Here is a 26,455-nt window from a genome sequence, read left to right as displayed (position 1 = left end):
AAGATCTTCTTTGGCTTGACCAGTAATTATAATAAAATTTAAAAGAACTGAGCCAGAAAGAACGCAGGTTGAGGGAGGATGAGTGTGCTGGGCTGGCAAGTAGAAAACCATCTAGCTCCTTGTAATGATTTGATCTAGAGTCATTGACAGACAATGACAAAGGGCCTTGATTGTCATCTTGGTTGCTTTTCCAACAAGGGGTTTCTCCAGTGCTTAGGGTGACCATATGTCCCGTTTTGGCCCGCACAGTCCCTTTTTTAAGCCCTGTCTCGGCCATCCCAACTTTTTTGGCAAAACAGAGTTCACCACATGAACAACTGCTTAATTGTTGCACTAAAACCTGGCCTTCTTGTCCCTGAACCCCCCATCCCAGATGGGGACCGCCACTGGAACTCCAGGAATAGAATCCTTCAAAATTCCAGACTCCTTCCACTCATGGGCACACCAACACCCCCTAAAATACAAGCCAAAACCTATCCCACTTGTTGTGTTCAAACAGACCTGCAGGTTGGCCTAAAGTATGTAAGCATCCCTCCATACAGACACCCATTTATGATGAGTGAGGAAATGGTGCCAGATTGCCTGGTCTTCCTTCATCTCTGCAGTGACCCTTACAGTTGGTGTCCCCCACTAGTAGCAGTAGTGAACTGCACTCAGAAGGTGTGCAAAATTCAAATGGCTCAACAGGGATTGGCAATCCCTCAAACAAACTTTTTTTTGGCCCTGGTGACACTAACAACCATGAGCTTGTCCAGAGGAAAGTGTTATGCCCCTGTACCATGTCAATCCCAATGCCTAGGAATGTCAATGTGGTAGCAGGGCCCCAGTTTTTTCATTAATTGGGGAAACACCCAATTCGCCCGTCAGCTCTTGAAAAACTCAAAGCAGCCCCTCACACTCACCTGACCTGGCCTTCCCTGCAAACAGAAAATCATCCAGTTACTGTTACCTGTTGCCATCCTGCACACAGGTGCTTTTATTTTTCTCAGTCAGTGCTCCATCCCTGCTCCACCCCAAACTCCGCCCCCACTCTGCCACTTCCGAGGCCCCGCCCTTGCTCCACCTCTTCCTACCCCGGCTCTGCCCCCTCCCCAAGGCTCCACCCTCGCTCTGCCTCTTTCCATCCCCACTCCCCCGAGGCTCCCTGCCCGCCCACCAATTGCTGCTCTCCTCCCTCCTGCGGCCAAACCATGGATCAATGGCTCCGCCAAACACTTCTGGCTGGTGGGTACTGAGCATCCCATATTTTTTTCTATGGGTGCTTGAGCCCCAGAGCACCCACAGAGTTGGCACCTATGATCCTGCACACCTCTTAACCCCCCCGCTCCCCCGTCCAGCACTGTACTGAATTTTAAAAGGGACACACATAAAATAGCACAGCCCATGGGCATTGCTTTGTCCACCTAAAACTGACCATTGGAGGAAAAATCCAAGAAGGCCAAGTCCACTGGGTGGACCAAGAGGAGGTGGAAGGCCAAATTTATGTTGCTCTCTGAAAGGCAGGCAGCAGGACCGTATCAGTGTACCTTGCCACGTCAAATGACACATAGTGCACAGAGCACAGTTTGGGGTCGATCACATTGTTCACTGATTCTCCTTTTGGGTACGAGAGATGGTGAATAAGGCAATACTCACCAGGTGCTTTCTTAGCGAAAAAAGCCCCAGGGGGAGATACAGAGATTAGGCAATGGCATTTGCCAGAAAGGACGCACAACCCTTTTTATTCTCATGTACTTATCTTCGTTAGCAAGCACTGAAGCTGCAACTGTCATTTTCAGCCTAAGCAAGGCCAAAATTCTTTTTTGCTACACGATGTCTTTGCTTCCAGCTTATGGTGGCTGAGTGCACAAGATAGCTGCAAGTTACGCTAAATTCATACACAAGATGGCTGCAGGTCATGTCAAGTCCAGATCTCTCGCAGCACCCGCTTTCACACCCTGACGTTACCAATATATGGCCACTATTGGTGTGGGGTCCTGGTAAGGGGTGCCCCTGAGCCAGGCACTCCAGCCATAGTTCTTGGTCAATATTATCCCAGCACAGGAAGGGGTTCAGGGCTGTCCTTATTCTAAAGTGCTTATCATACAAGAGTCATGAGGTGCCTGAAAATGTATTATACACCCTATGTACAAATCCAAATACTTCAGCAAGGGGCCATATGTTGCTGGGTATAACTGTCCATCATCCCCAGGTAGGTGATGTAGACCACAAGCCAGTTGTCCCAATTCCTCTCTATCTTGTAGCATCTTATCATATCTTTTCTTCTCCTCTCAGCCTTATCCCTCTCCTCTAGTACAGGTTTCCTGAACAGCAGGGAAAATACTTCCATATGCTCTGCCTGCCAAATCCTGTCCTGTGTTGACTGGAGAAGATGGGCCCCAAACTGATCAGAAGCTGCTGCATTCAAGACAGCATTCAGATCAACACAGTAGAACTACTGCATTGCTTCAATTAAAGCTGTGGGGCAGGGAGTGGGGGACTGAGACCAGAGGGCTGGGAACAGGGGAGTCAGAGACTGTGGAGCCATGGGCTGTGGGGCTAGCAGCTGTGATGCCAGAAGCAGTAAGGCCACAGGCTCATAAATCGACAACTGGAGGACCTCGGCACTGGGTGTCACCTCCACAGACACCCAGCATGTTCTGTGACCCCCCCATTCATGTTACTGTTACTTTCTCTTCCCACCCTCTTGCTAATTCACCTGGTGTGGATTGTCAGACTCCAAGCTTGTGAACTCTTGGAGGTAGGTACTGTCTTTGTGTTATTTTACTGTATCTAGTACAATGCAGGCCTGCTCCCTGAGGGGGATCTTACGTGCTACTGTAATAGGAATAATACATTTAATTATTATAATAAACATGAATGCTATGATGCCATTTTTGTGGTCATGTTTTAGAACTGCCCATGGCAACCACAGAGACAATGAATTGGGAGAGTGACCTGGATAGACTAGAAAGATGTATATAATTCAGCTGCCAGCTGTAGGGAACAAATGACTCCTGGAATATAGCAAAGGCCTAGTGGTGTCTGGAAACTGTATCCCGCTGGAGGGGATCCACAATTATATACCACAGGCAACTGGTTTAAATTAACAAAGTACCTATGGTTGGTTTGTTGAAAGTACTTATTCAAATTGCAGGCAGCACTTTGTTGATCCTGTGACTGGACTGCCCCCAGAGTGCCACCTAGAACTGGATTACCACTGAGCCCACTGACCCACCAGCCTGGGCTCCCTCTCACACTGTATTGCTGTGACAAGCTGCAGAGCCCTCCAGCCTGCACTTTCACCAGCATTCATACAGGTAGGGACACACCCAGCTGCAGTTACATGCAGGCTTATTGACCAGCCCCTCCATAGGAAGGCTACAGTTAAGGCAACTCTCAGCTCTCCAGACATGCACCCCCTCTGGAGTATAAACCCAAAATTATACTGTCTTGTGCTGCACAGGGAACTGTACAGTGTAAGCTCATGAAGTTCACCCCCTCCCTCAGTGTGGAAAGGAATATGCAACAACCTTTGCCCCTGAGCTATGATTCCCATATACTTCACCCCATACACGTCACTCCAACTCACTGGTTTAGATAAAGCAAAAACAAGTTTATTAACTACAAATGATAGATTATAAGTGATTACAAGTGATAGCAAACAGACAAAAGCAGATTACCTAGCAAATAAACAAAAAATGCAAACTAAGCTTAATATACTAAATAGATTGGATCTGAATTAGCAGATTCTCACCCTAAGAGATACAAGCAGGCTGCAGATTCTTAAGGGGCAAGCTTCACTTGCTTTACAGCTTGAAATCCCTTTAGCCTGGGTCCAGCACTTCCCACAGTTCAGTCTTTGTTCCTCAGGTGTTTCCAGGAGTCTTCTTGTGTGGGGAGTGAACATCAGCTGATGTCAGTCCCTGACTTATATAACTTTTGTATATGGCGGGAACCCTTTGTTCCCAAAGCTTTGTTCCCAGACCAGTCTGTGGAAAAATACTGACATTCCAAGATGGAGTCCAGACGCATGTGGTCTCATCACATGTCCTTGTAGAGTCATAGCAGCCATTACTTGGGGCATTGCTACACTTGCAGATGTAGCGCACTAAGTTAAATCAGCCCTCGGAAACCGCAGCAGGGAAAGCGCTGCAGTGTGTTCACACTGTCAGCTGCAAGCACACTGGCATGGTCACATTTGCAGCACTTGCATTGGGACCGGTGCATTATGGTCAGCTATCCCACAGAGCACCTCTTCCCATTCTGGGGCTGTGGCTTGTGGGAAGGAGGCAGGGGGGTGCGGGGCATTCTGGGTCCTGTCCCAATGCCCCGTGATGCATCACTTCGCATCCCAGCAATCCCTGTGCTTCTGTCCACATTTGGTGCCATCTTTCAATGGTTTTTGTACTGTGCGCTCTGTCTTCCCTTTCGGTCTGTGGAAATGGATCCCGAACTGCTGAGGAATATGCTGATGGGTCTCGCCAGCACATCACAAATTGCAGTCAAGTTACTCCTTAAACTACAGACTGACAGAGAGGAGTTTGACGATGATGTCAACTTGCATAACGTATACGACACGAGATTGCTTGTGGCATTCACGGACATGCTCACCACAGAGGATTGCCGCTTTTGGGCTCAGGAAACAAGCACTGAGTGGTGGGATCACGTCGTCATGAAAGTCTGGGATGACGAGCAGTGGCTGCAGAACTTTTGGATGAGAAAAGCTTCTTTCATGGGACTGTGTGATGAGTTCACCCCCCACCCTGCAGCACAAGGACATGAGATGGAGAGCTGTCCTACCAGTGGAGAAGCAGGTGGCTATTGCAATCTGGAAGGTGGCAACTTCAGACAGCTACCGATCGATTGCTAACCAGTTTGGAGTGGGGAAGTCGACCGCTGGAATTGTGTTGATGCAGGTTTGCAGGGCCATTAATCGCATCCTGCTCAGAAGAACCGTGATTCTGGGTAACGTGCATGACATTGTGGCTGGCTTTGCACAAATGGGTTTCTCTAACTGTGGAGGGACGATAGATGGCACGCAAACTCCAATTCTGGCACCACCCCACTTAGCTTCTGAGTACATAAATTGGAAGGGATATTTCTCTATGATTCTCCAGGCGCTTATGGATCATCATGGCTGTTTCATTGACATTAATGCAGGCTGGTCCGGAAAGGTGCATGATGAATGCATCTTTCGGAACACTGGCCTGTTCAGGAAGCTGCAAGCCACGACTTTCTTCCCAGACCAGATCACCGTAGGGGAAGTTGAAATGCCCACTGTGATCCTTGGAGACCCTGCTTACCCTTTAATGCCATGGCTCATGAAACCCTACACAGGAAGCCTTGACAGCAGCAAGGAGCGGTTCAACAACAGGCTGCGTCAGTGCAGAATGACTGTGGAGCATGCTTTTGGCTGCGGGCACTGTCTGTATGGAAAGCTGGACCTGGCCAATGACAACATCCGCATGCTGTACCCTCCATAACATTTGTGAAGGAAAGGTGAAAGATTCACTCAGGCATGGAACTCAGAGGTTCAACACCTGGAGGCTGAATTTGAACAGCCAGGGAGCAGAGGTATTAGAGGGTCCCAGCGCGGGGGTGCAAGGATTAGGGATGCCTTGAGGGAGCAATTTGAGGCTGAAAGCCACCAGTAACTTTTGGTGCCCTGCATGGGAGTGAAGTGCAGCGGTTCCAATGTTAGTAGGAATCTGTGTTTGCTACGTATGATGCACTGACTTGCAGTGCCCGTTGCTTTCCTGGGCTACGGTATCTTTTACTTAATTCAATATTAAAGAATGTTTTCAAAGCCAAAAAATTTATTTATTTATTCCATTTATTGAAAATAAAATTCATTTATTGAAAAGAAACACAACTGCTTGGGAAACAGAAAGGGCATGACACATCTGTGCTGTTTGGGATGACGGAAGAGGGTGGGGTGGGGAATGGGACAATCACAGATTTGTGTATGTCCTGTTATCATACTCAGCCTGGAGTGCCCTGCAATGAGTGCTATACTTCAGGCTGGCTAAAATGCATAGTAATGGGAGTTGAGTGCAGGGGGTAAGGGTCGTAGTTTGCAGGGCTGGGTGGTGAAGCTACAGGTGTTGGAGGCAGCTGGTGGCTATAAGAATCCGGATGTTGTGGAAAGTGGGTTGGCGGTGACATGGGGGCACAAGGGAAAGAGTTTTGGGACAAGGGCTGCAGGGGAGGAGGGGGGGCACAGATGTGCTCCATCTGCATTGCTACGAGCGCCTGTATCAAGTCCGCTTGGCACTCCATGATGCTTAGCAGCCGCTCCATGCTTTGGTGCTGGCAATCCACATTCTGCTGGCGGACCCTCCTTTCACTCTCCCGCCACTTTTTGATTTTCATTAAGGGACTGCTGCATTACTTCATGCAGCACGTCCTCTTGGCTTCTACACGGCCGCTTCCTGGTTCTTTGGAGTCTTACGGCCAGTGATAACAAGGATGGCTGGGATCTCCAGGTTGCATCTGTAAAGCCAAAATGCAACACTTAACAGAGGCAGCATTGTTCACACCAGACAGAGCAATGATTCGGCCTTACTTAAAGACAAGCACAGTGTACACAATAGCAGAAATTGCCTGTCCCAAAGCAAGCACATATAACCCACAGGAGCCCCAAAATGGTGAGTAAGCACAGGGGCAAGGGAGACTGATTGTTTCACGGCCATGCTGTCCTCTGGGGTTCTGTGCCTTGGGGAGAGCCAACAGCTGCAGGGGGCTCCATACCGAACACTGTCCCCACATTTTCCACAGGATGAGTTTGCAGTATGCATTCCGCAGCTCCTTCACTTTAACCCTACACTGCAGTGCCTCCCCGTCATGGCCCCTTTCCATCATGTCCCTTGATATCTGCCTGAAGGTATTGTAATTCCTACAGCTGGAGGGCAGCTGGGACTGAACAGCTTCCTCCCGCCAAACACTAATGAGGTCCAGCACCTCGCCGTTGCTCCATACTGGGGACTGCCTGGCGCGTGGAGGCATGGGCACCTGGAAAGATTTGCTGAGAGCACTCCACACCTTGCTGAGCAAACAGGAAGGGGATTTTCAAAATTCCCAGAGAATTGAAACGGCGGGTCTGACAGTTGGTCACCGGAGGGCAGGGCAGTAGAGTTCAAAGTGATGACCAGAGTGGCTAGAACAGGCATTGTGGGGCCAATCAGAGCATACTAACAGACCAGGGTGTCCACACTGGGGCCGGGGTGCTCCAGCTGGGCGCAGCAAGTGTTATGCTTCTCGTGGAGGTGGATTACCAGGAGCGCTCCATCCATGGAGTCCAGGTACTCTACGTGCCTTGCCAATGTGGACACGTCATGAGTTAGGGCGCCCAGGGCTGCTTTAATGCGCTCTGACTCTCAAGTGTAGCCAAGCCCTTGGAGACTGTCTGTAGTGTTTTCAGGAAGGCTTCCCAGATGGGCTTCTCCTAAGGCCTATTGCTTTTTCTTAATGGCCCATTGCTCTGAATAGGCCCTTCCCCACCCATGATCTAGACTGAAAGCATCTTGTCTAGTAGGCATTACCCAGGTGTAGCTACATTTGAAATACAGATACATAGTCAATATTTGTAACTTCAGATACAAAAATGATACATTCAAATAGGATAATGATATTCAGCAAATCATAACTTTTCCAATGACATCTCACATGACTTCTCTTGCATGAAATACGTTATGCATCTGATGAAGTGAGCTGTAGCTCACGAAAGCTCATGCTCAAATAAACTGGTTAGTCTCTAAGGTGCCACAAGTACTCCTTTTCTTTTTTCTTTTTATAAATATGTCAGAATCATATCATAATAATATCACTATGAAGAATATGGGGTGCAGTGTCACATATCCCAAAACACATGTGTTTCTTAATGTGGTATGTACATCCTTCAAAATCTCTTTAAAACCAAAACAATTAACCAAGCAGCCCAGTTTGGGAAAAAAGGAGTCTGAAAAGCATAAAGATGATGGGGTTCAGAGTAGCAGCCGTGTTAGTCTGTATCTGCAAAGAAGAACAGGAGTACTTGTGACACCTTAGAGACTAACAAATTTATTTGAGCATACGCTTTCATGAGCTTCAGCTCACTTCCTGAGGAAACTACAGTCCATCGGTGATCTTCCTGAAAACACCATCCTAGCCACTATGGATGTAGAAGCCCTCTACACCAAACATTCCAAACAAAGATGGACTACAAGCCGTCAGGAACAGTATCCCCAATAATGTCATGCAACCCTAGTGGCTGAACTTTGTGACTTTGTTCTCAAAAAAGAAAAAAGAGGTACTTGTGGCACCTTAGAGACTAACAAATTTATTTGAGCATAAGCTTTCGTGAGCTACAGCTCACTTCAAATTCCACTGAAGTGAGCTGTAGCTCACAAAAGCTTATGCTCAAATAAATTTGTTAGTTTCTAAGGTGCCACAAGTACTCCTTTTCTTTTTTATAAAGATGATGATGATTTAAAGTGCTTTTAGTCCAGTAACTACTGGCGCATTGGTATTAACACTTCAATAGGCCCAAATAGATTTATAGGATTTTCAGCTAACTCACTGAGGAAAATTTGGTGAGATTTGTTTTTTATAAATATTTTTTTAGCAGGCGGCACATTTCTGCAAGACTAAACTCTTTGCTAGAGTGTTAGGGAAGCAGCACATCAGTTTACACTGGAAATGCTATCTTCTTTGGAATGGAAAAAGATTAGAGAGGTGGGTTTTTTTTGTTTTGTTCTAAGTGAAAGCTTTGGTTCTATGAGAAAAGAGCCGGTGCAAAACTGGCAAACAAAAGAATTACAGCGATGAGCTAGAAATTAAAAACTAGGTCCATTTATGGGCCACTACCTTTCCATATAGGTACTTAAACAATCAGTAATACAAATGTTTAGAATAAGGCACAAACATTTCATCACTAAAGGCCTAGCAAGGGAGCACCATACCCTAAAACAAAAGCTCTAAAATGAACAAAGCCAAACCAATCAAATAAGTATGTGCTTCTCTTTGTCTTTGATCACACCTGGCTTAATTTACATTAGAGACACAGTCCTTTGTCTGGAACAGGTGTGGCTTAGGTACTGCTTGCCCGATACAGTTAAAGAACATATTTCCAGAACATATGTATAAGTCCTTTGTGGGTTTATCATGCATGCATCACACAAGAATATTAATGTTCAGTATATTAGTTTTTTGGTGATATATTACATGTCACCTGTTGGGTATATATCATGTCCACAGTATGCCAATTGGCACTGATGTGCTCTTAGAGGCACACTCTTATATAGCATTTTGTATCAGTGTTTCATGGTCTTTAATGTGTTTCTCCTCACCTGTGAGGTAGGGAACTATTGTTATCCCCATTTTACAGAGGGGGAAATGGAGGCACAATTAAGGCTAAATGACTCGCTCAAGGTCACACAGGAAGTGTGTGGCACGGCATGGAATTGAACCCAGGTCTACTAAGCCCTAGGTTCTCACTAGAAATGGAATCTCCAGTCTCCTATGGAAACTATTTCTGGACTGGTACTGTAAGTAAGTATTTGGAATTATCTCTGCTTGCCCATTGAATTTATACTCCTTTGTCTCTATATTGGCATTTAGATGCAAGTAACAAGGATGAGAATTTTTCTTCAAACGGTTGTTGCTGTTCTCTCGCTCATCCTTCTCCTCTTCTGCAAGAAACTTTATTGTTGGTTCTCATAAGTGCTGTTGCCATTCTAGAACTGTGTATATATCAGGCATGTAAACAATATCCAACAACATGTTCATGTTAAAGAACACAATTTTACAGTGCCCTTACTTAGCTCCCCTTAGAGGGTTGGGTAAAATCAGTCACAACAATGTGCAACTGATGAAAAATCAATTGGAGCACATTTGATTTGACAGTTTGGGATGTGGGTGCATGGGGCCAGAAGTCATGACCCAGCACTTTGCAATCCTTCTATAGTCTTTCCATAACACTGAACACTTTTTCTTACTGAATGTGTCTCAATCTGAGTCTGTACCGTGTGTTTGTATCGTGCATTATAGACTGCATTGTTTGTATTGCTTGTGAAAGTAATAGGCATCACATTCAGTCACAGTCAGAGCACCAGCAAAACTCCCATTGACTTCAGTGGGGCTAGGATTTCACTTCAAGCTCTGGTTTGCAGTTTATGAAGTTAGCCCCTCTAAGCAGAAAGATCTATTGTATTTTAAAAATTTAACAGTGATTTTAGAGCTACAATCGTTTGTGGTCCAAACATTAAAATATCATACCCAACACAATGCATTTGGAGTTACAACATTACAACCCTTCCTTCTTACCACCTATTTACTTGGAATGTAAATATATTTTAATTACTTAACTTTCAAGGTCCAGATCTTGAGGTGTAGCTAAATTGCAGAGAGCACGATAGGGGTACGTATGCTAAAGTTGTATAAAGCTCACCTTTGTACTGCCACGATCCTGCTGGCATTCCCTGTAGGCTGATTCTCCGGTACCATATTAGAGCAACCTAACCTTTGCTGTGCTGCAAAGGCCACAGGGCAATGATAAAGCCATTGAGGACTGACAATGCAGAGGAACATCATGGCCATGACCCCTCTCTCATCTTCAGCCCTTTGCCCTTGCTACACTGGCAACAAGATGGGTGACTGGCATAACAGTCCTGACATTGACTCTATGCCACCAGAGGATCATTCTGAGACTGGGCAGATCTTAACTCTTAAAATAGCATTATGAACAGATTACGCTGGCAGTGTGGCATTGGAGGATCTAAATTGGTTGAATTGACTATAAATACAGCCGCAAAACTTGTACCCATTCCTGAGGAGATTGCCTCAGATGATATGCCAGGTAATTCTCCCCACCACCATTTTTACATGTCCAACAGAACAGAAAGTTGCAGCATTTGCCTACCCCGCCATGGAAACAGAAAGACAATTGTCATTAGTTCCTGCTAGTGGGAGATTTAATTGCATATGCAATATTCATTGTTAAATGGCCACCCTCAGCTCTGAGATACAAGGGGAGGGGGGCGGTGGAAGAGATCCTCCTACTGTTCACTAAGAAAAAAAATGTTATCATTAAACAACATAAGCAAAAACTCAGAGCAAACAGTAGCAAATGCTTATTTCTGAATAGTCTGGAATTTACGTAGGCATCATTGCCACCCCTGTATAGCAGATGACAAAGCAATTCTCCTGTAGGTCGTTTAAATGTGCTCTGGAAGGTTCATAATAAAAATCTGTACATCATGCAGATCTGTATCTTCGTGAGATATGGAATAGCCCCATGTCTCCTTTCACATTAAATACTACAATCTCATTATTTCTCAGTGCCTGACTAAGCTAGGTATCTGGTTCAAAGCCAGCGAGCTGCAATAAGACCAAAGTAATGTTTGCCAGTTGAGGGAAGTGTTAGAAAGTGTACACTGCCTCACTCCAGTCTATGTAGTGAGGAGATTTGCCTAATTTTCACCTAGGTGGTTTGCAAGAGTCTTATTTAGATCCATTTTTTATTATTTTTTTTTTTAAACTTACCCCCAATTTGCAGACAGATGTGGTGGCCTGCAATGCCTTTTTTTACACCTTCATTGGCTGGCCATGGGTTTATGAGGAAAGGTCGTAAGAACCCAACTGCAGTCATTCATACTTTTATCCAGCCTAGACTCCTGCCAGGTGCTCTGTTTAAGAATACCAATGAGATCACTCAGAAGCTATCATCTAGATGACCTGCCTTCTGGATGTTTCTCTTATCACAAGAGTTCAGATTTGGTGGGAGCTGTCAGATCTTGAAATTGACCTTTCCAGGACAAGCAATACAGTGGGGTTTGTTTTGTTTGAAGAGAGCCCTCATTGGTGAAACTCTGTCCCTAGCGATAGCCTGAAGAAGACATGGGTTGGCACCTTTCCTAGTCCAATCTAAGGTGTGTTTATTCAGTTCAGTGACAAGAGACTGGCTTACAGCAGGGATAGAGGATTTTGGGTAACCTATTCAAGATAGCATTGGTTTTGGTATTTGTATCATACTATTATTATGGAAAAGCAAGAAGCACACTGAGTGAAATTCACACACATGCACACAGTCAGCATGAGTCCCACTGAAGATTAGAAACCAGAGTTTAAGTGGGATTCAAGTTGTGCAGGGGCCTTGCAGTGGTCCTCTGTACAGGGGTGAATTTCATCCTGTGAAATATTTTACATTTGATTGAGGTTTAGGAAGAATTTTAGTTTGCTACTTTATAATTTTTAGTATGATGGCAGTTTGTAAAAATTATTCTTTATCACTCAGCTCTATTAGATAAATAAACTGTGCAGTTTTGGCACGTACCTTCTCTTTTCTCCAGATACTCATCTGTAGTGTTCCACGCAAAGTGAGTAAACTTTTTCCACAGATTAGAGTGGATCCTCTTCCCCCTTTTTCTTGAAATCCAAGCTTACTATAAGCATTTCCCCGATTTCAGTGTGATCTACCGGTGGGCTATGTAATACATTTTCTTTGATAAATGTTGATAGTTTTGACACACTGCCCTTTTGCTTGGTTGCAGCTGGGTTGCTTTTGTCTACTGCATCATCAAGGCCATCCATTTATCAATATTTTAACAAAAATAGTATTAAAATAGCTTTATTCCAGAGTAGCCAGCTTGGATTTTGCCATTTGACCAGTTATGAAATTTATTAGATAAAGAATGCAGAACAAATCAGAGATGATTATTGTTCCAGAGTTGTTCAGGATGGGATTTCTTGCACTTTCCTGTGAAGCATATGGCATTGGCCACTATCAGACAGTATCCTGTTTAAATTATTTAAACAGGGTAAATCCCAAATGCTGAAAGTTAACAGGTCTAACTATCCTAGCACGCAATTACCAAAAACTGAGTGGCTGGATGGATACTACAACAAGCTGTTGACGACTTTCCATTACATGGAGCCTTTTTTCATTTGTCAGGAATACCAGCACTGCTACTATCCATCCCAAAAATGGTATCCTTGGCACACTGTTCAGAAAAAGAGATAATCCAACCATTTGTAAAGTATTTTTTCCAAGTGAGATCTTACATGCCCTCCTCAATCTAGCCCACTGCTATTTTCAAGAGGTAACATCTTTCCCCAGATTTATTCTCCAATCAAAGTACAAAGGACTTACATGGGTATCTCCTATTAACACTCAAAGCAAACATTACCGTCTCAATGTTCTGGTGGCATCAGGCTTCCCTAACCTTCTGAAGCATTTATATTACCACGTGTTGTCTTAAAAAAAATCTCCTAGTTGTTCTGGCAGCTGTATAACACAGTATTTTATATTGAAAGCAGGTGGGAAGATGAAAATTAAGACGGGCTGGTGTTGCTCCCTCTGAATAGAAGCAGTGAGCTCTGCAGTTTGCAAACAAACAAACAAATGCACTGTGACATTTTTGAAAGCTTCCTCATGCTCTTTCAATTTTTTATGCTTACTTTTTCCATAAATGGAAAGTGGCAGTCCATTGTTAGAACTCACAAGTGACTGGTTAACACATCCTGAATGAAGGCTGGTGTACTTTGCCCATGGTCCAGCCCCATTGTAAATCACTGGATTGTACAGAAAAAATTGATGTGACTATTAGCATGATGTAATTTTAGATTCCTTAGATATAAAATGATGATCCCTGAAAGCCTTTTAAAAATTCTCCCCTCTAGCAAATCTTCCTCTAATTTAACGGGTGCAAGCAAATGACATGGCAACAGCTCAACATGGTACCTGATTAAAGATAGGAGTTCAGACATTAAATCTCTGATCCTGTGTACTGCTACAGGCATGGAAAAGAACAAGAAAAGCCAAATGTGACTGGCCCATGAAGTGTCAGATCAGAGAAGCAGCTGCTGTGCCGATTTGCTACTGAAGTGCACTTTTCCACAACAGAAATAGCACAGAAGACAAAATTAGGTGTTTTGGAAACCTGAAAAGAAACATCAGATTCCCTATTAAATAAATATATTCCTGTAATTCCATTAGTTTCTAAACAGGGACTTTCCAACCAGGAAAGGGATTTGGATGCACATCTTATGGCTGGTCTACACTGAAAAGTTGTATCAGCATAGTGATGTTTCTCAGGGGTTAGAAAAATCAACCTCCCTGCGACACGTAGTTAAGGCAATCTAACCCCCATTGTACACGGAGAATAGGTCAACAGAAGAATGCTTTCATCAACCTAGCTTTGGCCTCTCAGGGAGGTAGATTACTTACAGCAATGGGAGAGCCTCTCCTATTCGCATACGTAGTCTTTACACTGAAGTGCTATAGTGGCACAGCTGTAGCCCCTTTAGCATTCACGGAGCAGCTGCATAAGGTGGACTGTCGCTTTTGGGCTTGCAAAAACAAACACTGAGTGGTGGGATCTCATCGTTATGCAGGTCTGGGATGATGAGCAGCGGCTACAGAACTTCCAGGAAGGTGGCTTTCCATATCTGAAACTGCATGTGGAGCCTGCCTCAGCCCTGTGGCTCAAGGACACCCAAATGAAAGCAACCCTCTCAGTGTAGAAGCACATGGTGATTTCAGTGTGGAAGCTGGCAACTCCAGACTGCTACTGCTCAGTCACGAATCAGGTTGGAGTGGGGAACTCTACCATTGAGTCAGCATTAACACAAGTGTGCAGGGCCATTAATTGCATATTGCTACAAAGGACCATGGCTCTTGGCAACGTGCATAAAATAGTGGATGGCTTTGCAATGGGATTCCCAAACTGTAGCGAGGCACTAGATGACACACACATTCCAATTCTGGCCCCAGACCATCTTGCAACAGAATATATCAATAGAAAGGGGTATTTCTCTATGGTATTGTAGGTGCTTGTTCATCAAGGAGGGCATTTCACTGACATCAGTGCAGGGTGGTCTGAGAAGGTGCATGACGCCTGCATCTTCAGGAACACTAGTCTGTACGGAAAGCTGCAAGCAGGGACTCTCTTTCCAGACCAAAAGATTCCAGTGGGAGATGTTGAAATACCCATAGTGATCCTGAGAAACTCAGTGTACCTCTTACTTCCCATGAAGCCTTACATGGGAAACCTGGAGAAGAGCAAGGAGCATTTCAATAATAAGCTGAGTAGGTGCAGAATGACCATGGAATGTGCCTTTGCCAGCTTACAAGCATGCTGGTTCTGCCTTTATGGTAGGTTATATCTAAGTGCGGGAAACATTCCAATGGTCAGCTACCTGCTGCATGCTCCATAATCTTTGAGAGGCTAAGGGTGAAAAGTTAGCCCAGGAAGTGGAGTGCTGAGGCAGATTACCTGGCTGCTGATTTTGAGCAACCTGATGCCAGGCCTATTAGAGGGGCACAATTCGAACCAGGGAGGCTTTGAGGGAACATTTTGAGAGAGAGAGAGAGAGAGAGAGAGAGAAAAAAAAACCACACACCAGTAATATGTGCTTGTATACAGAAATCTGCCACGCTTCATTAATTGGAGTTTTGTTTGTCTGACTAACAGTTGTGATGATTCCTGAGCAGGAATTGCAGTAAGCAAATGATTAAACTGCGTGTATGTGTTTTACTATGTGTAGGACACAAATAGAGTGTTTATCTTTCAGAGAGTTTGCTTTTATTAAACACCAATGAACACACACTAAAGACTTGGTGGGAAGGGAGGCAGCAGTGCAGAGCACTGAAGTCTCTCATAGCTGTGCATAAATCCAGCTATCATTTCGGAAGGGGTCTGAAGGGGTGGAGTGAGGGGGATAGCAAGATGTTCCAGAAAGTTGAAAGGAATATGTGGGAGGAGTTTGGGGAGGACATTGGAAAACAGTTCTGTATCTGTGTGGGTGGGGATGAGCATGCATCTGTTCTGACTGTAGCTTGATTAAGGACAAGCATCCATGACTTATCATCTGCTCATGGCCTTTTGAACGAGCTCCTGACTCGGTCCCGCCTTCCATTTCTCTCCACTCCCTGCATTCTTTGTTCTTCCTCAGAGGATTGCAGCACTTCTTGGAACATGTCCTCCTTGCTACACTTTGGTCACTTCCTTATCGGGCAGAGGCACTCTTCCCATGTGTAGGGGGTTCCCCTGAAGGCCACGTCTGCAGAATACACAGAAGCATGATTGTTAGTTCACGCACAGCATTGAATCATTACAGTAAAATACTCCTCTTACAACACACCAGTCACTTTCCAACTGACCCTTGCCAACCACACATCTCAGTGAACACCCTAAGCATGGTGAGTTTTGCCCAGGTGGGTGGAGGGTGTTCAAGCTGGGGCAAAAAGAGTGTTGCTGATGTTTCAAGGCGATCGGTGCAGGCTACTAGGGACAATATAGTAAATTCTGCCACCAGTTTCCACAGGTGGGGGAGTGGGGGTGTCCCTGAAGCAGATCTCATTCTTGAGAGTTCGTAACAATGCAAGAGTGCATCTACTGCACACATGTGGCTTCAGACCTGGTCCTATGCTGCTTGTCTGTGCACTGCTTTGGTCCCTGAACAAGTGATTGCCCAGTAGCATGGGAAAGTTTCCTACAATGGGGGAAGGAACAAAGCAGCTGTGTCAAGGAACCTTCGGCTCAGGATTGGCAAGTACCTCCAGGAAAGTTTCCAGAAAGCTCAAAGAGAATTCCCACTAAATCTTGGTGTGCAACACAATGTTCTGCTGGACTGCTTAGCTGCAATGGGGAATTTGGAGCACACTCAAACACAGCTAGTATTGCACATTTCTGTCCCTTCACCTGCTTGTTCAGTATACAAAGCAAACTTAAAGCTGAATGTCATTTAACAGAGCAGCAGTAACTCAAAAATATCACTTACCAGGAATCTCCTCTCCTTGCTCGCTGGACAGGGACTGCTAGGACTGGCTAGACACCTCTGGAGTGAGGGAAAGTTCCTGACTTGTCACACCACCAGATAACCCTGCCATGGGCTCCACATAGTCCAACTCTACCTCCTCATCCACGACTTTGTCCTGGGTGTTAGGTCCACTGTCTGTTGCCTCCAGCCCCACCAAAGCATCCATGGGGCTCTTGGCAGTGGAGATGGGGTTGCTGTCAAAGATGGCATCCAGCTCCTTATAGAAGCAGCAGCTCTTGGGAGCAGCACTGGAGTGACAGTTCGCCTCCCTTGCCTTCTGGTATGCCTGCCTCAGCCCCTTTATCTTTGCTTGGCACTGCACAGTGTCCCATTCGTAGCCCTTATCACACGAGCCACGAGAAGTTTGTATACAGGTATCAAAGTTCCTACGGGTGGAGTGAAGCTGGGTCGGGACAGCCTCTTCCCCCCATATACTCAGCAGATCCAACAGCTTCGCAGAAGTGGAAAAGCATTTGCCGCATGGAGCCACCACAGTCACCTGGGATGATGATATATGAGCTCTCCATACCGAGCAAACAAGAAGAAGTGGAATTTCAAAAATTCCAGGGCCTTTAAAGGGGGGAGAGGCGAATGCTTCTTTACCTGGCAGCAGAGTTCAACTGCTGACCAGAGTGGTCAGCATGGGGATTGTGGGACACCTCCCGGAAGCCATTTATAGTGACAAAACCAATGTGGTGTCTACACTGACACTTCATCGATATAACTTTGCCACAAAAAAGCTCTATGCCTCTTGTCAAGGGCAGGGGAGGGGGGAAGAGAGAATTATTTTGTCACCAAAACAGGAGAGTTTTGCCACTAAAAGCAGCATTGTAGTGTGTACACCTCCAATATTTTATCAGGAAAAGCAGCCTTTTGTTGACAAAACTCTGTAGTGTAGACAAGGCTTAAGTCTATTGCTGCCACAGGCTGGGAGATAAGGCACATAGAGGTCACATTTTCCGAAGCACCTACGTGAGTTAGGAGCACAAGTCTCATGGACTTCAAACTGCAAAACCGTAAGGGAGGTTTGGTCAAATCTCGGAGTTTACCTGGTCAAAGAAGTTCAACTTTTCTTTACTTGGTCGTTCAACATATTGGAAGGTGGTGTTGGTTGCAACTATATTATAGGCCTATTTGCTTATCAGTTTTGTGCTTGAATTTATGTTGTCTCACAGTAAGGATGTATGATAAGTCCATGACCTCATTAACATGAGCATTAAGCGTGAAGCTTCTTAAGGTTAAAAAAAAAATCTTAAATTTACCAACGATTAGGACAGTAAAGTCCAAAACATTCACTTTAGCAGAGTGCAAAATAGGACAAGTGAAGAACTAGCAACATATAAATAAAAATCTAATTGCAAAAATCTACATAAAGAAATTAAAAAAAATCAATTTAAATCATGATCGACCCTGATTTAAATGTTATTTACTATTGGAATTCTGTTGTCATGATTATCTGGATGTCTTAGAATTTTACCAGCATAGTTTCTGCTAAACAAAAAAAAAAAACAAAGCAAAAAACCACATCTCATTAATTATGTCCAACCATGTCAAAGTGTCAATAAAGGAGAATTGGTTCATGTAATTCACTCTCAGTTTCAGAAAGCTTTTGAGTGATTAGCCTCCAGGGAGGAAATATGGAAATTGAGTGGCTATAAATTGACACGTATTGTTCTGTAATGGATTAGAAACTGGTTTAGAAATAGATTATGTCTGCACTATGAGCTAGGGGTATGATTTCCTCTGCTCACATGCACATACCCACACTAAGGCCTGGTCTACACTACAGGGGTGTAGTGAATTACGTAGCTGAAGTCGACATACTTAGACCTACTCACCGCAGCGTCTTCACTGCGGTGAGTTGACTGCTGCCACTCCACCGTCAACGGGAGAGCGCTCAGGAGTCGATTTATCGCGTCTAGACTAGACGCGATAAATCGACCCCCGCTGGATCGATCGCTGCCCACTGAGTAGTATAGACATACCCTAGCTCTCACGGAGAGCACTGGCTTAGCCATGCTGAATATAAACCCACCTGAAACTGGTGGGTACGTACTTGGCACGGATAAGCTCTGCCTCTGCTGCTGGCACCCATGCTACCACTGCTGCACTTCTATTGATACTTGCACTAGCTTCGCTCCTCCAACTGCAAGCCATAGACCCCAGCAGAAACCAACACATCTTTCAACTAGATGTTTTCCTTGGGTTTAAAGTAGCAAGTCTCATGACAGCTCCCACTCCAGACACTTCACTCCCCATGCTGAGGCTGTTGGGGTTGCCAGAATTCCTGCAAGCTCCCCAAGCACCATCCCTAACAAATGGTACAAGCTCAGGGAATATAGTGTCTTCTGGTTCTCTGCTCTTGCTGTCAGTCCTTTGTGTGTTTAAAGGGTAGTATTACAATGGAACTAATTCCTATTATTTTTCATGACACACAGGTCCAGATGAAAACTAAAGCGGTTATCCCAAAACTGGAAAGTTGCAATTTTACACAGAAAAAGCAGACATTTCACACAAAAAAAAATTAGAAAATCCTTTTTTCCCCCCCAAGAATACTTTTGATAGAAAGTGTTCTACCAGCCATAGCTGGGACACTCTTCATCTGTCTATGCAACATCAAAATGCAAGTTATTTTTAATAGTACTTTTTGGGGCAAGGAGCAGCATTAATCATTTCCTCCGAGTTACCCATTTACTATCTCTATATTTCATGCAAGTCTAACCTTGCACATTTTCCAGAGATGTTTAGAAGCTACCAAAAGATTTTACTGTGCTGCATTCAAGACTATAATGGAATTTGGTCTACTTAAGTTTTTAATTTTAAAACAAATAGAAAAAGGGGATAAATATTAAGTTCTGCATCAGTCACTGATGAAAAATAATGAAGTTCATATACAAGTCTTCATAATCTACAAAGGTCATTTATGAAATCTGCACGAACTTCCTTGGCTACAGATTGTTGATACTATTAGACTCCTGTGAAGTTGCCTTATTTCAATTCACTTTTGCTAATTGGTTCATGGATACAAAGGAGTGAGCAGAGGGTTGGGGATAGGGGAATAAAGGATTTAGATTTTATTCTAAATCACAAACCACTGTGTGCATTCTGCCACTTTATTTCATTGAAGAGACTATTTTAACTGAATGCAGGTTATATTCACAATTCACTAATTTATATTACATAGACATAGCGTAGAATATGCAAATGTTAACATAAGTTTAAATCAGATATGCAAGATCCTGTTTTATCGTGGTCCAACTCTATTCTTGAATGCTTTCAAAGATTTTCTCATCATTGGTGCAATTTCTTCAAAGAAAAACATTTTAGTTAGGATTATAGTTGTATAATACTCAAACTCAAAGTGACTTTAAAAGTAATACAATTAACGATATCATCAGCCAAATAGAAATAGTAAAGGAATTATTCTGCAACTACTTACTTTTGACAGTTTTTTTTATATCCTGACTTACTCCACTTGAGTAAGTGCCGGAGCTTCCATTTGTTACATTGCTAGTGGTTGCGTTTCGGCTTGGTGAGGTGTTATTTCGGTCTCTGCTTTCTGGATTCTTTGTTCTATTAAAAATAACCAAAATGGGGGGGGGGGGGGGAAGAGTTCAGCTTAAAAACCTCACAGGATTTAAGTCATTAACACAAACAAACATTATGAAACAGAATTTTTAGGAAAAAAAAGTCAGATCATATTGTTTGCAATAATCTGACCTACCTTGTCTTCAAGGGATTATAAGAACCATATTTTAACAGGAATGTGTTTCATCAGTACTTCATTCTTTCACCCACATTTATTTTCCACTCAAAGTTAATGGTAAGGACAGGTAAAAAAATCAATCACATTTCAATGACCACAGTTTATGTCAGACTGTGCAAAGATATTTAGCAACAGAATCACTTATGGCTTGTCATTAAGTCCTTTAGAACTAGTGCTTCAATTTATCTTTCTTACAGTTTTTTGAATTTGGTTTTTTGCAGGTACCTAGTTAAAAGCAACTGTACACAAGTAACCCTATGCACTAGAAAGGTCAGTCCACAATGCTAAATGAAAGCTTTCCCTTTAGTGCCACTTTCTTACCAGCACCAACTTTAATCAGTTTCAAATGTTAGACAACCTACAGAACAGATGCTTATTTTTTAGGCTGAAACCAATATGTTGCTAGAAAGGATATAAAAATAGAAAACTCAATAATGAGGGATTTCAACTATCCCCATATTCACTGGGTACACGTCACAAGCAAATAAAAGTTTGACACCATAAATGACTGCTTCTTGGAGCAATTAGTTAGTCCTGGAACCCACAAGGGGAGAGGCAATTCTTGATTTAGTCCTAAGTGCAGCACAGGATCCAGTCCAAAAAGTGAATATAGCCAAACCGCTTTGTAATAGCAACCACAATATAATTAAATTTAACATTGGGGCGGGGCGGGAAGAGGGAACACCAAATAAGCTCACTGCAATAGCATTCAACTACAGAAAGGGGAACTACACAAAAATGAGGAAACTAGTTAAATGGACATTAAAAGGTACAGGCACCATTGTGAAATGCCTGCAAGCCACAGAGAAACTTAAAAAAAAAGCCATAATAGAGGCTCAAAATTAAATGTACATCCCAAATTATAAAACAGAGGACCAAAAATGTGCTTCCATCATTAAAGTCAAAGAAGTGGTTATAGGCAAAAAGGCATCCTTTAAAAATTGGAAGTTAAATCCTACTGAGGAAAAGAGCAAGGAGTATAAACTCTGGAAAATCAAAGTATAATTATACAGGACAAAAAAAAGCATTTGCAGAGCAACTAGCCAAAGACCCAAAAATTAACTGAAATTTGTTTAAGTACATCAGAAGCAGGAAGCCTGCCAAACAATCAATCAATGGGGCAACTGGATAATCAAGATGTTAAAGGAACACTCAAGGAAGATAAGGTAACTGCAGGTAAGCTAAATGAATTCTTTGGATTAGTCTTCACTACAGAGGATGTGAGGGGGATTACCACACCTGACCATTCTTTTCAGGTGAAGAATCTGAGGAACTGTCCCAGATTGAGGTATCAATAGAGGTGGTTTTGGAACAAACAGATACATGTAACTGTAATAAGTCACTAGGACCAGACTGAATTCCTTCAGAACTCTTGGGTGAATACCAATGTGAAATTGCAGAACTACTAACTGGTATCTAACCTATCACTTTAATCAGCTTCTGTACCAGATGACTGGAGGATAGCTAACATGATGCCAATTTTTAAAAACAGTTCCAGAGGTAGTCCTTGCAATTACAGGCCAGTAAGCCTGACTTCAGTACTCGGCAAATTGGTTGAAACTATAGGAAAGAACAGAATTATCACACAGATTAATATAGGATATGTTGGGGAAGAGTCAATTATGGCTTTTGTAAAGGGAAAACATGCCTCACTAATCCATTAGAATTCTCTGAGTGGGGAGTCAAACATGGGGATTAGGGTTGCCAGTGGATCTAGTGTACTTGGTCTTTCAGACAAGTTCCCTCCCCAAAAGCTTTTAAGCAAACTAAGCAGTCATGGGATAAGAGGGAAGGGCCTCTAATGAATCAGTAACTGGTTAAAAGAGAAAACAAAGGGTAGGAATAAATGGTCAGTTTTCAGAATGGGGAGAGGTAAATAGTGATGTCCCCCAGGAGTCTCTACTGGGACCAGTACTGTTCAACATGTTGATAAGTGATCTGGAGAAAGGGGTAAACAGTGAGGTGGCAAACTTTGCAGATACAAAAACTATTCAAGATAGTTAAGTCCAAAGCAGAGTGTGAAGAGCTACAAAGGGATCTCACAAAACGGGTGACTGGGCAACAAAATGGCAGATGAAATTCAATGTTGATAAATGCAAAGTAATGCACACTGGAAAATATAATCCCAACTATACATATAAAATGATGGGGTCTAAATTAGCTGTTAACACTTAAGATCTTGGAGTCATTGCAGATAGTTCTCTGAAAATATCTGCTCAATGTGCAGCAGCAGTCAATAAAAGTTAATATTCAAAACCATTAGAAAAATGATACAGAAAAATATATTGCCTCTATATAAATCAATTGTATGTCACTTTGAATACTGCCTGCAGTTTTGGTCACCCCATCAAAAAGAGAGATTAAAAAGGGAAAAATTACAGAGAAGGGCAACAAAAATCATCAGGGGTATGAAACAGCTTCTATCAGAGGAGAGATTAAAAGGACTGGGATTTTTCAGTTTGGAAAAAGAGATGATTAAGAGGGGATATGTTAGAGGTCTATTAAATCGTGACTGGTGTAGAGAAAGTAAGTGTTATTTACTCCTTCACATAACACAACCACCATGGGTCATCCAATGAAATTAATAGGCAGCAAGTTTAAAAACCAAAAACATAAGGAAGTACTTCCTCACACCAGGCACAGTCAACCTGTGGAACTTGTTGCTAAGGGATGTTGTGAAAGCCAACACTATAACAAGGTTCAGAAAAGAATTAGACAAATTCCTTGAGAATAAGTCCATTATGTCTATATGCTAAGATGCTAAGACAATATGTCTATTAGCTAAGATGGTCAGAGATGTAAACCCATGCTCTGAGTGTCCCCGATTGCTAGAAGCTAGGAATAGGATCATTTGATTGCCAGTTCTGCTCATTCCCTCTGAAGTACCTGGCATTGGCCGCTGTTGGAAGACAGGATACTGGGCAAGATGGATGATTGGTCTGATCCAGTATGGCCGTTCTTATGTTTCTATTGACAAAAACCCTGGTTTCTTATAAATATAATGCAATAATACATAAAGAACATTTAATTGGGGAAAATTGAGCTACTGTCATATTGACATCCATCTGACAACAGTATTAGTCATTCATCCAGGTCAGAAACTGAAATATAAGGCCCATGGAGCAAAACGTAGAGTTGCAGAAAATCATCTTTGAAGGATCCTATGTTTCCACTCCTTCAGTGATGAAAACAGTCCACCCCTACTGATTGGTAGTTCCAGACATTCTCTTAGCTACCAAAACAGCAACCTGTAGTCAAGGGCATCAACATCTGCTGAGGTCCAGCATAATCAGAGCTGCCAGCTGAGTTAGATTTATAACAGGAGATCACTTATGATTATTATGTAGGGTCATAACATAAAAGGAAGTTTGGACTCTATACAGAATATCAGGTAACACCAATGTGATCTGCAAAGAACAGACCCACTCTTCAGCTAGAGGAAGGGTGACCTCAGCACTGGAGTTTGAGGGAAAGGGATGAAGTTGGGGCACACTGCAGAAACAATTCCTAAAATATAAAAGTTTATATTTCCTGTAGTTGAAATACTAAAAAAACCACACCCCCCCCCATGCAATAGTTACAGTTTAGTTGCATTCTTTCATACAAAGGTTTTGCTGGTAACATTCATTTACTGACATGACCAGCATGAAGTCATCCAATATCAAATCACGGTGCAGCAACAGCGTACTTACTTGCCCTTTTCAACAGGGTGCAGCTGAACAATAGGTCCAGCTGTCCCATAGATCTCTTGCTGCCGCCGAACATTTCTGGGTGGTTTTGCCACACTGTGTATGTAAGCCAGTTTAACCTGTCGCCCTAACATAGAAACAAGGGGAAGGGCGTTTTTAAAGTTAAATATCAAACTTGACTCTTTCCAAGACAAGAAAAAAACATTGCCACACAATCGTTGTCTTAATGTGATTTCCAACATTTAATGAAAAATGTTAAATATAAGAAAACAGCGACAGGTTTACAAAACTTTACATCAAGGTACCCACTGAACAAGGACAAAGTAATATTACAGAACGTGCACACCTTTCTTCACAGAGACAGTGTCTGGGATGGCTCTAGTGATGGCCCATACAATAAAGGAAACAGACAGCCTTGGCTCCTGAGCTCTAAACCATCGAGATCAGACATGGTCTAAAGCATGAATCAGTTACATGAATGAATCTTGTGTGCAATCTTTAAAAGCATTTGAACGCAAAGGAATAGCAATCACCTCTCCCTGAGATGAGCTTTTATTAACATTCAGTGCAATTAAAAGTCACTAAATCCCACACATTGCATTTCTGAAAATTAGAAAATTAGGAAGGGGGGGTGGTATTCAAGGAAAAGTTACCTGTAGACTTTACTTACCTTTAGGTTTCTCAGACTGAGCTGAAATAATGTTTTTCGTGAGGGTCTTTAGTTTTTCTTCTCTCTGACTGAAGAGTCGCACGTACATTTCACGCCATGACTCATATTCCAGGAGATGCTCGTTTTTAAAATCCTTTTGGCAGTGTTTCTTCCACAAATGATCAGACTCTTCTATAAATGTCTTGGTTTGAAGCAAAAAAGGTATTTAACAACACTTAAAGACTTATGGTAAAATTTTCAAGAGCACCTATGGGACTTAGGCACCTAACTCCTATAGATGTTTAATGATCGTTTAGGATCCTAAGTCACCTAGGCACTTTTGAAAATGTTATCCTCCGTTTCAAGACTGAGGAGCAAGCCAAAGAAACTCTAGTAAACATCTCTTCTCACCATGTGCCATAACATTCAGAAGCCTAACAAGCCACATTCAGCAACATCTAATGTATCCATTGGTCAAAGATTAGATTAGGTTTCATTATACTGTAGACAAAGACTGTTATTAATCAAAATTTTCAAACTTGAGTACCTAAATCTAGGCACCTAAAGAAGCGTGGCCTGATTTTCCAAGAGTACTAAGTATCCACAAATCCAGTTCAGAAATAGTATCATGTAATTGAAGCCCTTTCACCATACACATATGTAGAAGAGGGCACAGGTGAGGTTATTGCAGCAAATTTAGCTTTGACATTTCCTGATTTGCATGCTTCATTCTGCAGCCTTAACCATTTTTCTCTTGGGAATACATAGATGATTGAAATAGCTGGAACACATGAGAGTATTTGAAATTGGTTCTGTCTCCTTTTTTTATTTTAAGGGCAGAAGTAAATGTGTGTCCTATGCTGGCTTCCCTGATTCACCACTAGTAACTCCCCTGGTACTTCAGATCCTGACATACAGTGGAGAAGCCAGGAGGCACGATAATGACAGTAGGACTAAGAAATCACAGTGATGGGTGATTAGGGTAGACTGTATAGATTCTCTTAACAGCTATAAGGAAGCCAGGGAAAGAACCTTTATTCCCTGCATGGTTCCAAGCTAAGAGTAATAAAAGCAGGCTGCTTGCATCCTCATTCCCTTTTACTACCAATGGGTTCTCCAGCTAATAACCTCCCCAACTCACTCCAAACAGGTCAGTGTAGGAGTCTAGTTCCCCCTCCTCTCAGCTCCCAGAGCTGTCTCTGTAGCGATGTGGAGCTGTGTGGGAAGAGGCAGCTATCTGTCAGATCCCCTTCTGCTTGGTCTGTCACAGTAGTATAAACAGACGCCAGTCCCTGCCTTCAACCAGGAGTTAAAGCAGGAGCTGGGAAAATGAAAATATAATAAAAACTATATTAAAACTAGTCCAGAAACAAAGGGTGGTCGTTCATTTAATTAAACTTCAAGCTAAGAGCCCATTCTTGTCCCCTGGACCTCAACAGGTGCCAAGTTTCATCTGAAGTTTTGTTTTGAGCCCTTCCATGTTAACACTGTCAATGCCCTTTTTAACTTTCCCTTGGTGTAGAGGGGACATTTGTCCGGTGGGAGTAAAACAGTTTGAGGCTATGGTCTGCT

The 26,455-nt window shown here is 43.1% G+C and overlaps 1 protein-coding gene across 3 annotated transcripts in view; it reads right to left on the bottom strand.

Moving 5' to 3' along the window:
* Positions 1-5,893: 5,893 nt before the first annotated feature.
* Positions 5,894-26,455, bottom strand: part of LOC141984646 (elongin-A-like) — a 48,822-nt gene continuing 28,260 nt past the window's right edge. The window contains exons 8-11 of one of the 3 annotated variants that reach the window (XM_074947822.1): positions 24,905-25,085; positions 24,238-24,361; positions 20,219-20,352; positions 5,894-6,474 (exon numbers count right to left, since the gene is read on the bottom strand). In XM_074947822.1, coding sequence (XP_074803923.1) covers positions 6,326-6,474; positions 20,219-20,352; positions 24,238-24,361; positions 24,905-25,085 — 588 coding nt within the window. In that variant the 3' untranslated portion in view covers positions 5,894-6,325. Of the gene's footprint in view, positions 6,475-15,574; positions 16,021-19,548; positions 20,086-20,218; positions 20,353-24,237; positions 24,362-24,904; positions 25,086-26,455 lie in introns of those variants that run through there. The other 2 variants (XM_074947824.1, XM_074947823.1) reach the window with 2 other exon arrangements.

Source organism: Natator depressus, chromosome 3, assembly GCF_965152275.1.
Source record: "Natator depressus isolate rNatDep1 chromosome 3, rNatDep2.hap1, whole genome shotgun sequence".
In the NCBI taxonomy this organism is placed as follows: Eukaryota; Metazoa; Chordata; order Testudines; family Cheloniidae; genus Natator; species Natator depressus.
Note: the sequence above shows the minus strand (reverse complement) of the source record. Positions and strands in the feature narration are given on the sequence as shown.